Here is an 18,385-nt window from a genome sequence, read left to right on the forward strand (position 1 = left end):
TAGTCTCATTGTACCTGACGAAGGTCACTTGGACTGAATGTTGTAATTTAATTTAAAAAAAAAAAAGGTAAGCAAGACAGTGTGCGGAGCTAATGTATATATTTTTTAAGATATGTTTTCTCCTCCTACTCACCTGTCATTGACTCAGGGATACAGAGCTTTCCAAATTAGTCATCGTAATTATTTAGAAACTATGTGTTGGCTTTAGATATGATTTGAGCATCTATAATTATTATTATTATTTTTTTTTAAATATGTAGTGTCACAATTTGACATGTTGTCTTTGTATTATTTTTATTTGGCTAGTAAATCATTATATAAAAATCTTTCAGAATGGCCGATTTAAAAAAAAAACCTTTATGGTAGTATGTCGTACTTGAACTACTACTATTATTATTATTAATAGTAATTAAAAAATAATACCGATAGTGATAAATGTGACACTGAAAAAACGCGCCCCTCTTTGTGAAGCTGTGCAAGTTTTCTACTTAAGTGACGAGAAATGCCAGCGTCATCTACTTGTTAAGCCGGCCCGGGATACGCTGGTCGACAAACCAAGCGAACCCAGCCAGAGAGCCACGCCAGTTCTGTTAGCACAACATTCGCTTACTTAGCGATTAGCCTGCCATTGTTGTTTATGTTAAAATGTGGCAGCTACAGCAAGCGAGCGTTAAAATGTAACGCTGTCCGACCACTTCTACAACTGGAGAGTCACATCTGTAGCCCAGCATGTGCTCCGTCGTTGGTTGTGATTCGTGGCGACACAATGTGCAGCGGTTCAGGCTACCAGAGGACCCGGAGAGGAGACTGGAGTGGGTCCTGTTTCTGTTCGAAGTCAACAAGCAGCGACTTAAAGAATCGTCCTGGACTGATATCACTATTTGCAGTGAACACTTCACAGATGACTGCTTCGTGAGCTTGGCTCTGAGTGGTTCGGTGCAGCTGAAGCCCGGTGCTGTCCCCTCACTGTGGGTCAACACAGAGCCAGAGGAACCCGTGGAGAGCCCACAGGATGAGGTGAGTCTGCTGTGTCAGCTGAGGGATCACCTGTTGCTGGACTTTACCGGATCTTTAAAAAACTGCTCGCAAGCTAGCCTCTAAGTTGCTTTGCCTTATAGCTATATAGCGTATATTGCGGAAAGAGAAACTGAGACGTGTTTACAAAATAAAAGCGACTTTCAAATGAATGTGATCTCTATGTTAGCCCACACCACACGTTTAGTCTGGCATAAATGCCAAAATACTATAGAAAATGAATTCATTTCAAATTTATTTTTTTAATTAAGATTTTAAGTCGTGAACAGCCATTACAGGTGAACGTCCTGTTTCCACAGACTAATTTTATTTTAGATCCACAGTACACACCCTTATCGAGTTACTCAGTCAATATCAATCAATAAGTTAGTTAAAGAGACTTTACTTTTTCCACTATCCATCTATTAGAAGGAAAGATTTGCTTCCACAGACTAATTTTACTAAAGATCAACATCAATAGCTATCCGAAATTGCGTATATGAATACTGTTGATCTAAAGTATATTAAGTGACATAAAATATTGTTAATGGCTTTACACAATGTTTTGAATTGCAATTCTAAGCGTGGCTATTTTAAGACAAGTTTATCATATTTCAATATTTCTGTTATCTGCAATTTGATTATTTTTTTCACATACATTTTTGTTTTGTGTTTTATTATTGCTATTTCATTAATGACAGGCTAATTTTTTTTGGTTGTTGAAATCAGTCACTTGAAGAGCAATTTTACTTTGAAATCCGTTCTCAGTTTCCCTTTCCGTAATATCTAGTATACACACAAACCCAAACCAAGGTTGGGGCTGGCTGGACGGCAGTCATAGACCAACTGTCATACAATACACAGTTATTTTAATTCAGTTTTCAACAGAAGTCATTTATAATCAGATAAATTATAAAGATAGAACTTGATTAAAATGACACAGTCATTGCTTTCATCATTCATGTATGAAGTTTATATAGTGACATATTAAAGCAAGATAATGCTTCTGTGAGACTGAATGCAAGTATGATCATTCCATGTAAATGTATTTCTTATAACTGTAAAAGTTATTCAATTAAGGTCAGTAATCCTGGACCACTTGTTTTTCTGGCCTGTGAAACAGCAATATTCAGCTGCTTTCCAAACAATCTAAAGTCCTTCATTCTAGAGTGAGATAAGTGGAAAACATTCAAGACAGTTGCAAATCTTCCCAGGAGTGGACGTCCCAGCAAATTCAACCTTATGTCAGACAATGCAATGTGCATAAACTGCAACGACCCCAAAAACTGCAGATCAGACTCTACAAGTCTCAATCATCATGTTAATTGTTAACGTTTACGACAGTACAATTAGAAAAAGACTGAATGGGTGTGGCTTGTTTGGGAAGGTTGCCAGAAGAGAAGCTCTTCTCTCTAAAAAGAAAATGACAGCATTGCTTAGGCTGGCAAAACCGTGTTTGGCAAAAACCACACACAAAACATCAGCACAAACAGCTCATACCAACTGTCAAGCACGGCAGTATAGGGGCGATGATTTGGGCTTGTTTTGCTGCTACAAGACCAGACCCCCTTATAGTCCCTGAGTTGACCATGAACTGCAGCCCAGAGAGTGTGAAGGCAAATGAGTAGTTTCTCCCTTAAGCCAACCTAAGGGATGCCTTTATCCATACATTGATGGGTATAGACAAAAAACGCATGCTTGTTAACTGTTTGTGGCTTTGTTTGACTGAAAGCTTATGCGTTTTTTTGTGATTTTTGTGTAGGAACCTGTTACCACCACAGATGCAGATAGTCAGTGTGATGACCTAGAATTATGTAAGTGCTCTACTTGTTCCCCTGAAATAACAGAATGCCCCTTGAGAGGTAAGAAAGTGTCCATATCACACCATTAAAAATCTAAAGTGTGACAAAGTGTTGTATTCAAGCCTGTCCCCATAATGTTTCAGATGCTCTCACTCCTGAAACTCCAGACACAGATTCGAACCAGGAATTGTAAGTTCCACATTTCTGAGCATGTTTGAAGATGTGACATCATGACGGGTCTGACTGTTTGTACTCTTGTGTTTCAGGCCTGCGCTTCAGAACGACAAATACATGGTGAATGAAAATTGCCTCCTGAAGGTGTTTGGCCAAAAGTGCCCAACATGTGGAGACAAACTCCAGGCAGTGAAAGTAACCTATGGGGAGCTCATCATCTCGAAACAACGATGCCATAAGTGCGACTACAAAAACAAACGGAATGGTCAGGTCAGTGCCCCTCTCCCTGCCGCTGAAGATGGACACCTGACGAGAGGCACAGAGGGAACTCCAGAGACCCAGCTGGTAGGTTTAACCTGATTTACTTTCTACTAAAGAAAACTTGGTCACCAGAGAAGTTTGCAATGTTTATTTTATGATTCCTAGCTGGACTTGACTCATAAAAAGTTTAATATGACATATTTCATTAAATATCATAGACTGAAAGATAGCTGTAACCGCCGTAATGTCACACATTATCTTGTGGTTGTCTTATGGTTTGGATTGCATTGGTAATTCTTAATGATATTACTTGAGATGCTTATTTTAGCTAGCAGAAAGCAGTCTTATAAAAAAAAGTGTATTCAAACAGCTGACTAGAGCATCCTACCTGTCTTTCAAAATGGACACAATTTTGAATTCTAATGTAACAGTAACCAAAAACAATAGTTGTGTTTCACTCTGAAGTACAGACTTCTTGGATGGGTTATACTATACAGCAGGATATAGCAGGCGCCCCAAAAGGAACACGCACAGACCACAAACACACTGAGAGGCCCAATACAGTGACTCCAATTAGCAGAGGTGACGCCGCTGCAGACACCAACGGGTTTACAGCCCATAAGGGTTAGTGGCCATGCCCCTAACCCTTACTATTCACATGGATTAGTTATAAAAAATTCTCCCACTTACAGATGTTGTAAACGAGAAAACGATCCATAGAGATCAAAACCGTTTTGGTAGCAGTCTGTAAAATGATTTTGAATGCTCTAAAGCCAGGTATTTTAACTTAAGACATGACAGGGATTGACTCACTTTTGGAACCAGCTTCACGTAGTCGTGATAGGAGCTTCCCACTTAGTTTCTGGGAGTTTCTTCAGAAGTGATGGTGCAAACAGCAACTCTTAAGATCTCACATCACTTCACAATTTAATCAAACTACTTTTTTTTTTGGGATTGAGAGTCATACATGCGTTTAATTTGTTTGGCTCTCAGAAGTAACAATTCTCTCAGAAAGTTACAAATTTTGCGTCTCTATTATTCCATTTGGAACAAAAAAGTATCTGTTTGCTGTTTTTTGTGTCTTTGCCCGCGCTTTTGCTGAATTGCAGTTTTAAAAAAAGCACTTATAGAAATAATACTTTGTCCTTTGCTTGCACCTCTGTCTTAGTCATTTTTCATGAAAACTCTTTGCTGTACAGGCTTGAAAAAGTTTCCCAAATGCTACGTTGCCATTCTTGTCACTGTCTCATTCACAGTCGGTGCTAAGGGACGACGGCGCCGGCGCTGCGGCTTTGTCTGAGGTCGTCACTTTTAGCGATGAAAAAAGCGATCCTTCAGGCGACGAAGAGGAAGGCAATAGAGGTGGGATGAGTTCAGATGGGGACTGGAATCCCACGGAGGAACTTTTGGTGGCTGACGAGCTCACAAAGGAGTCTGAGGAGGAAACCGAGGATGAAGGCGAAGAGGAAGATTTTGAATCCCCGGGTGGCCTCGAAATTAATGAGCTGTGCACAGAGTGCGGACGTTTTTTCCTCATCCTGAAGCCTCACACATGCGAGCACAAAATAAAACCCTACTCCTGCAATATCTGCGGGAAAAGGTGTGTTTCTGAGATTGCTCTAAGAAATCATAGCGAAATCCACGATGAAACGTACGAGCATCCTTGCAAGTATTGCTATGTCACCTTCAAAACCAGGGCGGACAAATTTAGGCACGAGCTGACCCACCAGGATAAAAAAGATCCCTTTAAATGTCCCGACTGTCCAAAGACATTTGCCACCAGTAAAGAACGCCGGAGCCACCTGGCAAAGCACAGAGTCTCGAGAGAGTTCAAATGTGGAGTCTGTGGGATTGAATTCAAGGACATACATCATCTCAGGAGGCACTCTGTTGTGCACACAGGGCTGAAACCATACAAGTGTTCGGTGTGCCAGCGTGGCTTCAACCAGACGAGCCACCTGAAGTCCCACATGCGCCTGCACACCGGGGAGCGGCCGTACAAGTGTCAGCTCTGTGACATGTGCTTCAACCACAACGTGAGCTTAAAAAGTCACGTCCAGCGTTACCACACGTCCAGCTCTGGACTTCAGCAGATGGATAAAAGGGCAAGTGATGCTAAGAGGAACAAGAAAAAGAGAGACGTGAACTCTGAGTATGACAGTGTGAAAGTAAAACAGAAGGTTCAGAAGGAGAGATCAATGAAGCCGAAAAGTAAAAGGAGAAGCACGGACAGGCCCAGAGGAAGGCCAAGGAGAAGAGCAGCAGGGGAAATTAAAGGCCAGCGTTCAAAGGCAAAAACGCCAAAATCAAAGGTGCAGAAGTTAAAGAAAACAGGCTCCGGTGATGAGGAGAGCGAGGACAAGCAGTCAGGTAGTGATTTATCCTTTGACTCGACAGAAGAGGAGGAGGAAGAAGAAGAAGAAGAGGAGGAGGAGACATTGGGAAGGAGACCAAACGGTGACAGTGACTCTGATTTTGACCCAGAAGTAGAAGCAAAAAAGAAGAGGTGCAGCAGCCAGAAGACTGTTAAGAAACGGAGAGAAAGATCAAAGAAGGGCCTAGTGGTCTGAAGTCTGTGGTTTTTGTTTTTTTGTTTGTCTTTTTTAATGCTGTAAAAACAGAAGGATCACACTACACAGCGACTATTGATATAATTCAGTACATGCATGAAATCGTTGCTTTATAGGAAGTTCCACACTGCTGTTTGATTTTCCGAAGCCTTTTTATCTTGTTAACAGATGTGGAGGTGAATTGCAAACAGATGGAAGCTGATCGAACGTTATGGCACTGCTTGCCCGAAGAAGAGCAAGTCAGTATTTGTTCAGAATCAAAATGAAGCTAATGTAAGAATTAACTTCCTTTTTATTTTATCACTACATACAGTCCGTTTCCAGTCTTATATTAGCTCTGCCACAACATGTGGTTTTTATTTTATGAGAAAACCTTATTTTATTTAATCTTTAAATATGATATAAGTTTACATTTTGAAAATGTAACAGAAAATGCAGAAAACTCAAAAGCTTAATCTGAGAGTCTACAGGCCTCAGTTAGGATGTTAAATGTTAAAGTTCACGAGAGTACGATTAGAAAAAAGACTGAACAAGTTTGGGTTGTTTGGAAGGGATGCAAGCAGAAAGCATCTGAATAAACAGCACGACTTCTGAAGCAAACAAGACCAAAGTGGAGATGTTTGTCTATAATGCAGAACAAACATGATGGTGAACCCCAAACAGAGAACATCAGCTCAAACACCCCATACAAACTGTCAGTCACGGTGGTGGAGGCTGATGATTTGGATTTGTTTTAGAGCTGGGCAGATCAATCTAAATATTGATAGTAATGACATCAACACTGGTACTGGATCGAGACTACCATGATGGTATTGGTACTTTGTTTTCTATCCCCTAAGTTCATTGCACTGTGAAAAATGTCTGAAGCTTTATGTGATAATTGAGATTTAAACAACAGAAGTTGACCCAAGTTTCATCATTCATGAAAAGTTGAATGGTTTGTTTGCTGTATTAACTAATTATCATGGAAAGTAAAATCACAGTTATTCAGTGTTCATTAAAATGTGTTCAGAATTTGCAAATTGATGATAATTCATCTTAAAAATCATGACACTCCCCTACACAAGCTGCCTTTTATAAGTTCGGTATCAGTATCGGACCTGCAGTACTGGCCCTGTAGTTACCTCATATCAGATCATAGCAACATCTGCAGTATTGCACAGCATTAGTTTGTTTTGCAGCCACAGAAGCTGGACACCTTGCAGTTAAAGTGATGACCTTGAATGCCAAGAAACGTCAACGAAGAGAAGCAGCACTTAAGGAAGAATGTGCCAAAATTCCTCCACAATGATGTGATTGTGATCGATAAACTCATACATACAACAGTTACTTCAAATTGTTGCTGATAAAGGCGGTTCTACAAGCTACTGAATCATGAAGTAGACTTAGTTTGTCACAGCAATGAAAACGTCTGTATGTAAACTCTGATGAAGTGATACAGAATATTTTAAAAGAAATACCAGTGGCTTTTTATTTTGAAGTTTATTAGCTACAATTGATGATGATTTATTCATTATGATAAACTTTTTTTATTTGACCATTATGTCTAGCAAAACTAGAACTATGGGTTTGTAAAAGTAAATAAAAGTCTTTGCTTGTTTGTTGAAGCACCACTGAGAAACGAAATATAGTGATTTACTCAAAAAAAATCTAAAAATAAAGGTGTCCAGCTACAGTTTTGAAAGTCTGCAATCTTTATCCTGTCATTTACTTCATGTTATGTGCTTACGGAAGATTACATTAAATCAGTCTGCCTGATGGTTAAAATCAGCAGTGCACTGTCATGTGTACAGCTGAACAGTGGACTATTTGGGGCTATCTCGCATTTCACGAATTTAAATTCAGGGTGTGTCTGGGTTCAGAATCCCCACTTTGATCAAAAACCCTGAATAAATCCCTCTGCCTACATGTTTATCCTTTTTCTCTCTTCCTGTGTGTGTGTGTGTGTGAGAGAGAGGGAGTATGCCAGAGCTTAAGGTTGCTTCAAGGCCCATCATGTTTTTCTGAGAGTTGGTAAAACTTCTTTAGCTTTTCTCTGGTGGAAAAGCTGCCAAGGCTGCTTAGTGGATTAGACCCACTGATGGCTGGCAGATCTAAACGTAGCCTCAATATTTGGAAAAATGAACTAAGACTAAAAATTTCTTTACTGAGATACAAAAGTTCATACTTCAGGGCTGCACTCTCAAGGCAATAAGGGAAGCTGCAGAGATTAAATTTAGTAGAGATTAAAAAAATTGGAAATAGACTAATTTGTCATTTTATTAGGTACACCTTGCTAGTTCAGGGTTGGCTCTCTTTGGAGCTGCCTCAATTCTTTGTGGCAATGATTCAACAAGGTGCTGGAAGCCTTCCTTTTTTGGGTGAGTATAACTGACTGTCACGAACTAAAAGAAGACTGCAGCTAGCTAACATGATAGTTTACCCAAGCTTGAAACCATTAGTTTTCACCTCCTGTCACAGTGTGTCAGCCTGTCCCTCTTGTCATGGCTTTTGCACAGAGATGTGGTTGCTGAAGTGTGGCACAAGCTTTGTATCTTCTGAGCAACGGGTTAAAGATGTATGGAAAGAATGATTTCTGCTCCGTTATAATCAAAAGAACTGCAGCAAATATCTCCAAAACTGCAGCTCACACAAAAACAACCTGAAGACAAACACCTATACTTCGGGTAACGTAGTGCCCTGACAGTCCCAGACAACCACTAGATGTCATCATTGTGCCACTAATACTGACTCATTTTTCACAGCGATCACACTGCAGCCATCCCCCCAGCGTGATTACTATGGTAACTGTTACTGATACTGCAGTACCTGTGCTGGCCTGCTGAGTGAAACCTCCATCCCTGCTTCTTCTGCATCTTTACCACCCTCCTTATGTCCTTTTCCAGGGAGCTAGTGTATTCTCTGCAGGCTACTCCTCACTACCCCACCCCCCTGTGATCACTTGGTCTTGTAGATGTCTGAAAGCCACACCTCAAAGACCCTGGGAGTATTACACAAGAGCTAAGATGCCCTTGTCAGAGCAAGCTGCCGATGCTTGCAAAATTCATGCACCCTGTCATTTACTATGTCACAAGGACATCACTGCATAGAAATCTTCCACCATTTTTCCCTCTCTACTTTTTCATTAGGCCCCTCTGTCTGTTTTCTCTCATTTTATTCTGGCGCTCTCTTCAGATCTCTCTCCCCGCCTTCCTCTCTGGGTGCGATGATTTGAAGCGGGTCTTTTTAGGATGTCAGTTAAACAGCCGGAGCTGGCCTGATAGAAAACTAGACTGATGCTTTGAGGCAGGCTTGAGACGAGGGGGCCACAGTGAAAATATCTGTTTTTAGAATGCTTGCACTATCTGTGTGAAGATATTATTTATTTGGTGCTACAAATTTGCTCTGTAAGAAACTGCTACCTTTATTGCTGTTCATTTCTTCCACAGTGTAAACCACAGAGATGGGAACATTAGGAGAAAAAGGCAAAAAAAAAGTAAGGCCCATATCCAGCTGGAACTCCTATATAAGTGTTTTGCTTTTATAGTATTTTTATCAGTATTTGCTAAAGAAATCAGATTTGGAAATTGGTTTCTGCACAGAGGAGCCCAAATGCCATAAGCCAGACAGATAGGAATCCACCTGGGCCAAATGACATTTTCTTGCTTACCAATTCCCAGACAGCATTACTTGGTTGTTTATTGAAATGCACTTGGCCTTTTGGACTGTGCTCCTTAGTGAGCTTAGCTCAACTGGAAACAGGAGGAAACAGCTAACCGCCCGACTGGCACCACCTCAGTAATAATTATAGTAGTTTTGTTGGAAATAAAAAACTTGAAAAATGACAGTGTGACATTTCAGAGCAGTTTTACGTTTAACTTGAAGTAGTATTTTATTTACATGGTGGAAAGCGAGACTGACTGACAGCAGAGCGTTTATTTTCGATCTCAGGCAGATCACTCTTAAGCCTTTGCTTAAGAGTGAAAAATGCTCGTTTGCTAGCTTATCAAGAGCTAAATTCAAGTATTTGTCATATTTGTTCAATATGAGGGAAGCAACAAATAAAATTAAAAAGTATTGCCAGTTTCCCTTTAGAGATGAAATTCTCGTAAACCTACAAACTTTTTTAGTGTAGCCGCTATTATCCAATCCTTCAACCTGACCATTAGCAAAGTAATGTTTGTTTATTTGTTAGCCACGTAACACTGAGCTATACATCGCTGAAGAATAAAAATAAAAAAGGCACTTAACTCAAGGGATGAACCACTGTTATACTTATACATGACAGATAACTTCGCAAAGAATCCATCTGAAATCTTTACACAATTTGTTACTAGCAGCCTGTCACAAAGCATATAATTTGTTTCCATTTATTTAGTTAAATCTAATAAAAATGCCAAAGATAACACAGTTTGACAGACATAAAATCATATTTGTGTTCCAACAAGTGATTCCCAAAGAGTCATTGGTCAGAAACTATGCATGCGTCTGCAGGGTGTGCAGGGTGTCCTTAAACGTTTTTGGAAACTGGACAAGTGAATGACATAAGAAGAAGTGGCAGGCCTCCTATCTAGATGGAGTGATGAATCACAATTTGAAACTTTTGGTTCAGATCATCGTTAATAAGTACAGAGGAGGTCAGGAGAGAGACAGACAACAGTGAGTGTCTACAGCAATCTGTAAAACACAGTGGAGGCTCTGTTGTTGTTTGGGGCTGCATGTCAACCAGTGGTCTCGAAGAGCTTGTCAAAATTGATGGAATTATGAACGCAGAAAAGTGCCATCGGATTCTGTTCTGCCATGCAATGCCATCTGGAATGCTTCTGATTGGCAACAGCTTCATTTTTCAGCGTGACAATGATCCCAAACACACTGCCAAAGCAGTAAAAGCATACCTGGATGGAAAAACACTGTGAACACAAGCTGTTTTTGTCTTACATACTGTGTTTGTGTGCATGTTCTAGTCAATGGCTGCACCCGTTTCTCATTTTCTTGGCAAAACATTTTTAAAAATTAGGAGGAGGCTCAAGACTTTTGCACACTCTGTTGATGTGTCATTCAGCCTCCTTTCCCTCCTGTGGCCTCCTATCTCCACAGTGTGCACAGATGTCTTCCAGTGCTGTGGTAGGACCGTTTTAGTTCTTTTCCACTAGTACCTACTCGGCTCAGAAAATGTGATGTCAAAAGACTGCATGCCATTGATTGGCTAGTCTGTGGTGTCACGAGATGATGTCATTACATCCTCATGTCAATTTTAATCATGACTGTCTAACTGGTTAGCACAGCTTAGCTGTGTCTTAGCTGGCTATAGCTTTGCATTCATTTTCAAAACATGAGACCAATTTAAGTCGTTAAGCTGTACAGAAAGTGAATAAATGCAGTTCCTTAAACATCAAAAAGCTGCATTATGTAGACTGTCCACCTCAAATGGTTAAAGATTCCTGGAAATTTTTTTTTGCTGTTTATCTGCTCGGGTTTTGGCGGACATGTTTCTCTGTGTGGCTCGTCCTGTGAAAAGTTTCACAGCAGCAGCTTTTGTTGTCATTCACTGCTTTAGAGCGGCCTTCTTTCCGCAGACACAAAGGGCTGTCACAGAGTATTTATCAATCACAAGCATTTGTATTCTGTTATTTATCAGCACCCCCTCCCTGTGCAAAATTGCCTCCATCAGCAGTGCAATCACTCGTCTCCCGCTATCCAGCCTAACTGACTGGCACGTATTAGCTCGCTCGCTTGTTCTGTCACAGCAATGCTGCTTTGTCAGTCCAAAACAGCGGGGACTGAGTTGTATGTCAAGGATGTCGGAAAGTTTTCTCCCTACGTTGGGAGATGTGTTAGATCTTACTCGGAGATGAGCATAAATTTGAAGGGAGAGGGACCCAAATATCCGCACTAATGTCAGCTTGGAATTTAAACCCACATTCGGCACGACTCTGAAACATTTCATAGCATCTGTGCGCGTGTCAAGTTGTCAACTGTGTTGTTTACAAAAGAGAAGCATGTGCCTAAATATATACGCTCACTTGTATTCGAACGAACAGCTAATGAAAGCAAATATTAAACACAAAGAAGCACATTTATTTCCAGCAACGCCAGCAGCTGAAGACTAAACATTACAGCAAGACATACTGTAACAGTCAGCAGTTATGCTGTTGTCTTGTTGTTTTATCACATCTAAGTCTCTGCATAGACTTCGAACTGTGACTGAAACATTTAATCACAGAGCGTTCGTTTAAGTTTTATGCTGCATTGTGAAGCAACAAGAAGATCGTTGGAGGTTCACACGGATGGCTGCACAGCTGATTTTCTTTAGCGCCAAGTTTTCAGTGTAAAAGTAATGATACCTGACAGATAATATCAACATACAGGAGCTGCAGCATATTGCATTCATTCAGCATCACCTCCGTCTGTTGCTCTCCTCAGCAGGGATAAAACCCTCAGACACCAGCAGATAAGGAAATGCTCTGATAGAGAACATACGCAGCATTAGAGTTACTTTTTTTGTGACTTATTTGTAATGGAACAAAATGTACGTGCAGAGGCATGCAAACTAACGCAATGTGACACATGAGAAGAGACAGAAAAAAATGAGTTGAGTTATAACTCCTACACAATGCTGAGGTGAAAAATAATGCCAAAACCTTAGAGAGATCTGTCACATAAAACCATATTTCCTCTCTTACTTTTATTTAGGAGCGTCAGTGTCTTAAAGGTGTTGCTCTCATTTCAGTTGATTCATTGTTTTTTCCTCAGTCAATTTACAACACAGCGAGTGATCTCCCACCTTTTTTCCCACAGTGTTGCGCTAGTAAAATGTAAGAGTCACAGAGCAAAACCACACAAACTTTCATTAGAATTAGCCCTCCTTTACATTTATTTTCTGGATACACGCCTTTCATCCCCTTTACAGAGTTTGAGGCCCTGAAAACTGCTTGAAATTTGAATTAGTTTTAATCTTAGTCACTTTGTGACAAGCACACATGTGGAGTGGCTGTGACACTGCCAGCCTGAGACGAAGACATTTTAGTGCTCCTTCAAATCATAATAGGTGTGCTACAATTTGCCTGCCTCAAAGTTCCTTGCAGGATCCACGCTGTACAGGAGAAAAAGCTTTCATGTGCCTGTTTGCTTTGGGATCGAGCTGGTTAACATGTACGTGTATCACACAAAAGACAGTTTGGTGTTGTTTATATATTTGTGTTTCTAGCCAGGCCTGCTTAAAAATCAGCCTAGTCTCATAAAAACAAAACTGCCAAACAATATTCACCACAGTTGGCTTGGTTACAAGACAATTGTCTCTTATTCTCTTTGTCAAACCTCCCGTCAAGTAATTTTGTTACATAAACTTAATGAAATGGGCTGGAATTTTTTTTGTGCTTTTCTCTACCACCCACATTTACTTTTTCACAGATACTGTACACTTTATTTTATGCTTTATCTACCTATCGTTTACATTTAAAGAGTAATAAAAGAGCCTAACATGCATGTCTTTGAACTGGGAGGAAGGTAAAACACCCACATTGGTACAGGGAGAACATGCAGACTCCACACAGAAAGGCCCCGAGGCCAAGAGATCCAAATCCAGACCTTCTTGCTGTATGGCAATAATGCTAACCGCTACACCACCATGCTGCCCTGAGGCAGGATCCACACACAGTGGCTGTAACTAGCTATGAGGTTACCTCAGGTATTTTATTTTTCAAAACAAGACAGTAAAAGTTAGCATGTATCTATGTATAATGCTCTAGGTTTCTTTTACTTTGAAAAGCTGCCCTACAGTGCCTCTGACTGGGTTGTGTTTATGAGTTCGTTTAAAAAAATCACTCATGACAAATGTTAATTGGTGTGTTTAAGTTCAAGTGGTGAATCAAAGGTAACGTAGGGCAATAACCACCAGGAAGTTTTCCCACCTGATTTCTTACATTTCAAATTCTAATGTTGTTATTGTGTTTTATTTCATTGTTTTATGCACATTTGTCTTCCATATGTCTGGATACAGTGTGGGAAATAACTTTTTGATTCCCTGCTGAGATTGAATTTGCTCACTTACAAATAATATAATGTAAGTGAGCATATAGCTATAATTTTTATGGTTGTTTCATTTTAATGAAGAGAGAAAATAGCAGTGAATGTGATAACTGTTGGTGTGATTATTTGGAAATAGAAGAAATGCAGTCATTATTGAAGAGAATACTCCTGACGTCCAGATCTATTTACTCTGCTTTACGTGGTAAATCTTTGTGAAAATAGTCTGTTACAAGTCAGTGTGTCTGAGAAGCTCACTTCTATGCAATGATAGTGATACTGAGGTGAGTTGTCGAGGATAAGCTCTGCTGCTAGCCTCTGTTAGCTGAGGTTAGCCTCTGTTAGTCGAGGTTAGCCTCTGTTAGTCAGCCTTAGTGAAACTTCGTTTGAAGTAGATCTGACGTTGTTGGACACTTCGCAAATGAACATACAATGTGAGAATGTAATCCAACTGACTGTCAGTGGCAAAGAGTGATTTTTAGGAGACTCAAGCCTAAGATAGCTATCTTAAAACCAGCTGTTGTGGTTTAGCTGGCTCAGCTGTCGAGATGGCGGGTCACATGTAAAGGTTATAGATAATTGCAACAATATTGGGATTAAATGAGCATGTTTATGCACATTTTTGTCCCAACTCATCTGAACTAAAGTCCCAACTTTAGTTCAGATGAGGCTTGAAGTGAAGAAGACAAGATTTTGTCAGTTTTTGGAAGATGTAATTATCCACTAATAAATGCATATTTATGAGTAAAATTGAAATTGTCTATCAAATAACCTCTAAAAATGACTGACTATACCTTTAACACACCGCAGTGGTGACAGAGCTGCCGCGCAACATGCTTGCTTGCAAGCGCAAGCAGCTTTGGGGTTAATTTTCACAGTGTGAAATTTAATGTATTCAAATTTCAGCATCACAGAAGCCCAGGAAGCTGGACTTCTGTGATGCTGAAATTTGAATACATTAAATTTCACATGTCACAAGGTTATGGTCTTTTCCACTTTTTCTTTAAGATCAAGTAGAGTCAACCAGACTGAAGGATCTCAGCAGTTATAGGATGGATTGCCATAAAATTTTGTACCAACATTTATGGTCCCCAGATGATGAAGTCTGCTGACTTTTTCATTTAGTCCCACCACTTTAATGCTGTTTTGAGTGGTCAGTAAGACTAGAAAAGCTTAATAAAAATGCAGTCCACTTACCATTTTAACACAAGGCTGACATTTTAGTTTTACTACCACCAAGAAACTGGATTTATTTCCCAAGAGAATGTGGGGTGATTTTAACATTTCCACCTTTCTATGAGTAATTGTAATCCCCTCCAAAGGGTGCATATTGTTAAATCCCTCCCCCTACATAATTAGTGTCACAGTTACCATCAATTTCCAGCATACCCAGTGGTCCTTGTGTACTTTCAATGCATGCCTATACTGTTCTTACAGATTAAATTATTTTTACAGCAGCTCCTTGGTTGAGTCAACTCTCCCCTCGTGTTCTGTTGAAGATAAAAGACTGAGTTGGAGTACACTAGTGTTCTTGGCAAGCTCCACCACTTTGCTGAAAGAACTGCATTTGTAGCCCGGGACGCGCATATGATTTAAAAATACAGCCAACATGATCAACAGACAGCAGGTCATCTATCACTCGGGTTAATCATCCTTTTAAACCCAATTGTCTCTCTATTGATTCTCCTTTCATTTTATAAGTCGTTAAATTTGTGATGGCGCTTTGATTAACATTATATCATTGAAATTGTATACGCTGTTATCACTCTTCACTTCTGCTGCTCTATCCCTTTGTTTTATCCTCACCCAGCTTACATAACTTACCTCATTTGTTCTCTCCTAGCTCCTTTCCTCCTTTTGATATTGCCTTTTCTTGCTTTTACTCTCTCCCACTTTCCTTTAACATCTTCATTACTTTATTTTCCCCCTCTCCTAATATATTTCTGCCCTGTCTCACGCATCCCTGCCCTTTGTCCTTACTTCCATACCTCTGCTTTGCCAGCCAAGAAAGAGGTAATTGGATCTGATTGAAAAAAATAGACATTTGTTGGCTCTGCCGCTCTAAGGCGGCACATCTTACTCTGATCAAGGATCTGTGTCCGCTTGTGTCTGCAGATGAGTTAGCAATTTAGAGGTCATGAGAAGGATACTCCGCAGGAATCATGAATATGTATAAAGGATCATTTGCTTTTAAAGAAGGGCTTGTCAGGCTAAATACCACCACTGAGTACAGATAACAGTGCAGAAAATGGCACAGCTTTCTTTCCATTTCACTGCAGACCCCTAAACTGCAAAAGCATGCTGTGCCTACTAACCTTTCAAGAGTATAGTAGAAAATATATTTCTACCAATTTGGTATTATAAATACAGTATATACTTTTGCTTCAAACAAAAAAATCAGCGCAACTTTCAGATGTTTTACTTATTTGGGACAGTTAGAAAACAGTTTCTCCCAGATGGTATTGGCGTAAATGGCAATGCAGAAGAAACAGATGCCAAAAGAGGGAAAATACTCAGTGTATGTTGGTAAAATTGCCCATTTCCAGTAGCATATTTCAGTTTGCATGTGAATCATGTAATGAATGTTTATAGAAGACATGAGTTATAATGAAAAGCCTGAATACTATTTGCTCTCAAATCACACCCTTGAAAGGTCCATGGGTCATCTCTTTTCAATGAACCCCCAGTGAAGTCATGGTGATGACTTTAAGCACAGAAACCGCTGTCCCACTGTGCAGAGAGCGAGAGGAGAGAATATGATACATCAGACACGTTACGATGCCGGCAGCTGCAATTCTATCAAACTACGGTGCCATTAAACCAAGGACAAAGTGTACATCCTTCTCAGTGAAGTCCATTCACAGATCATATAAAGGGATATATGGTGTGTGTAATAGTGTTTGATAAGTACTCTAAAATGATTATCATTGAACCAGCCTGACCTTATTGGCATGGTTTTCAGCACACCTGTCTCATATGAAGTGTTCACGCGTTTTGGTTTGAAAAGTAAAAGTAAACTTGGAAAGTTTGGTTCAAACAGCAAAGTTTAAAGGTTATAAAGTAAATTTTATATTATGTTATACAAACTGCATGAACTGCTTGACTTTTATATGACAGATTATTCTCCAGTGCTGTTGCAAAAGATATTTCACCTGAGTGCGCTGCATAAACAGCACACAGCTCCCAGTGGTTTCAAATAAACATTAATAACACATGTTGGGCTGAAAAGATTTAAATATACGGACAGATTCTCTTTTAATTATTTTTTTAATCATCAGTCAGAATTATTGATATGCTGTTTAAACTCCTAGAACCTGAAAGACAGTGGTATTGTGGAAGTAATAAGTCAGTGTCCTTACATTTTAATGTGATACAGTGGGGCAAAAAAGTATTTAGTCAGCCACCGATTGTGCAAGTTCCCCCACTTAAAATGATGACAGAGGTCAGTAATTTGCACCAGAGGTACACTTCAACTGTGAGAGACAGAATGTGAAAAAAAAAATCCATGAATTCACATGGTAGGATTTGTAAAGAATTTATTCGTAAATCAGGGTGGAAAATAAGTATTTGGTCACCTCAAACAAGGAAAATCCCTGGCTCTCACAGACCTGTAACGTCTTCTGTAAGAAGCTTTTCTGTCCCCCACTCGTTACCTGTATGAATGGCACCTGTTTGACCTCATCATCTGTATAAAAGACACCTGTCCACAGCCTCAACCAGTCAGACTCCAAACTCCGCCATGGCCAAGACCAAAGAGCTTTCGAAGGACACCAGGAAAAGAATTGTAGACCTGCACCAGACTGGGAAGAGTGAATCTACAATAGGCAAGCAGCTTGGTGTGAAAAAATCAACTGTGGGAGCAATCATCAGAAAATGGAAGACATACAAGACCACTGATAATCTCCCTCGATCTGGGGCTCCACGCAAGATCTCATCCCGTGGGGTCAAAATGATCATGAGAACGGTGAGCAAAGATCCCAGAACCACACGGGGGGACCTGGTGAATGACCTGCAGAGAGCTGGGACCAAAGTAACAAAGGTCACCATCAGTAACACACTACAACGGCAGGGAATCAAATCCCGCAGTGCCAGACGTGTTCCGCTGCTGAAGCCAGTGCATGTCCAGGCCCGTCTGAAGTTTGCCAGAGAGCACATGGATGATACAGCAGAGGATTGGGAGAATGTCATGTGGTCAGATGAAACCAAAGTAGAACTTTTTTGGTATAAACTCAACTCGTCGTGTTTGGAGGAAGAAGAATACTGAGTTGCATCCCAAGAACACCATACCTACTGTGAAGCATGGGGGTGGAAACATCATGCTATGGGGCTGTTTTTCTGCCAAGGGGACTGGACGACTGATCCGTGTTAAGGACAGAATGAATGGGGCCAAGTATCGTGAGATTTTGAGCCAAAACCTCCTTCCATCAGTGAGAACTTTGAAGATGAAACGAGGCTGGGTCTTCCAACATGACAATGATCCAAAACACACTGCCCGGGCAACAAAGGAGTGGCTCCGTAAGAAGCATTTGAAAGTCCTGGAGTGGCCTAGCCAGTCTCCAG

The 18,385-nt window shown here is 40.3% G+C and overlaps 1 protein-coding gene across 2 annotated transcripts; it reads left to right on the top strand.

Annotated features, from left to right (window-relative positions):
• The first annotated feature begins 532 nt into the window (after positions 1-532).
• On the top strand, positions 533-17,477 carry LOC146497777 (uncharacterized). Of its 2 annotated transcripts, none has more exons than XM_085141427.1 (5): positions 533-1,017; positions 2,777-2,828; positions 2,960-3,005; positions 3,083-3,335; positions 4,508-17,477. In XM_085141427.1, the coding sequence occupies exons 1-5, from the start codon at positions 730-732 to the stop codon at positions 5,819-5,821; spliced, it is 1,953 nt and encodes a 650-aa protein (XP_084997553.1). In that variant the 5' UTR covers positions 533-729; the 3' UTR covers positions 5,822-17,477. The 2 variants fall into 2 exon arrangements, with proteins under 2 accessions (XP_084997553.1, XP_084997551.1); XM_085141425.1 differs by having other exon boundaries at positions 536-1,017; positions 2,777-2,876.
• The last annotated feature ends 908 nt before the right edge of the window (positions 17,478-18,385 follow it).

This window comes from Neolamprologus multifasciatus, chromosome 18 (genome assembly GCF_963576455.1).
Source record: "Neolamprologus multifasciatus chromosome 18, fNeoMul1.2, whole genome shotgun sequence".
Classification (NCBI taxonomy): Eukaryota; Metazoa; Chordata; class Actinopteri; order Cichliformes; family Cichlidae; genus Neolamprologus; species Neolamprologus multifasciatus.

What these genes read in the sequence shown, in the direction of transcription:
- LOC146497777 (XM_085141425.1), top strand. Translation starts at nt 730, where the DNA reads ATGTGCTCCGTCGTTGGTTGTGATTCGTGGCGACACAATGTGCAGCGG. An exon ending in AACAGAATGCCCCTTGAGAG is followed by an intron (nt 2,877 to 2,959) that starts GTAAGAAAGTGT and finishes ATAATGTTTCAG; the next exon opens with ATGCTCTCACTCCTGAAACT. An exon ending in GAACTCCAGAGACCCAGCTG is followed by an intron (nt 3,336 to 4,507) that starts GTAGGTTTAACC and finishes TCTCATTCACAG; the next exon opens with TCGGTGCTAAGGGACGACGG.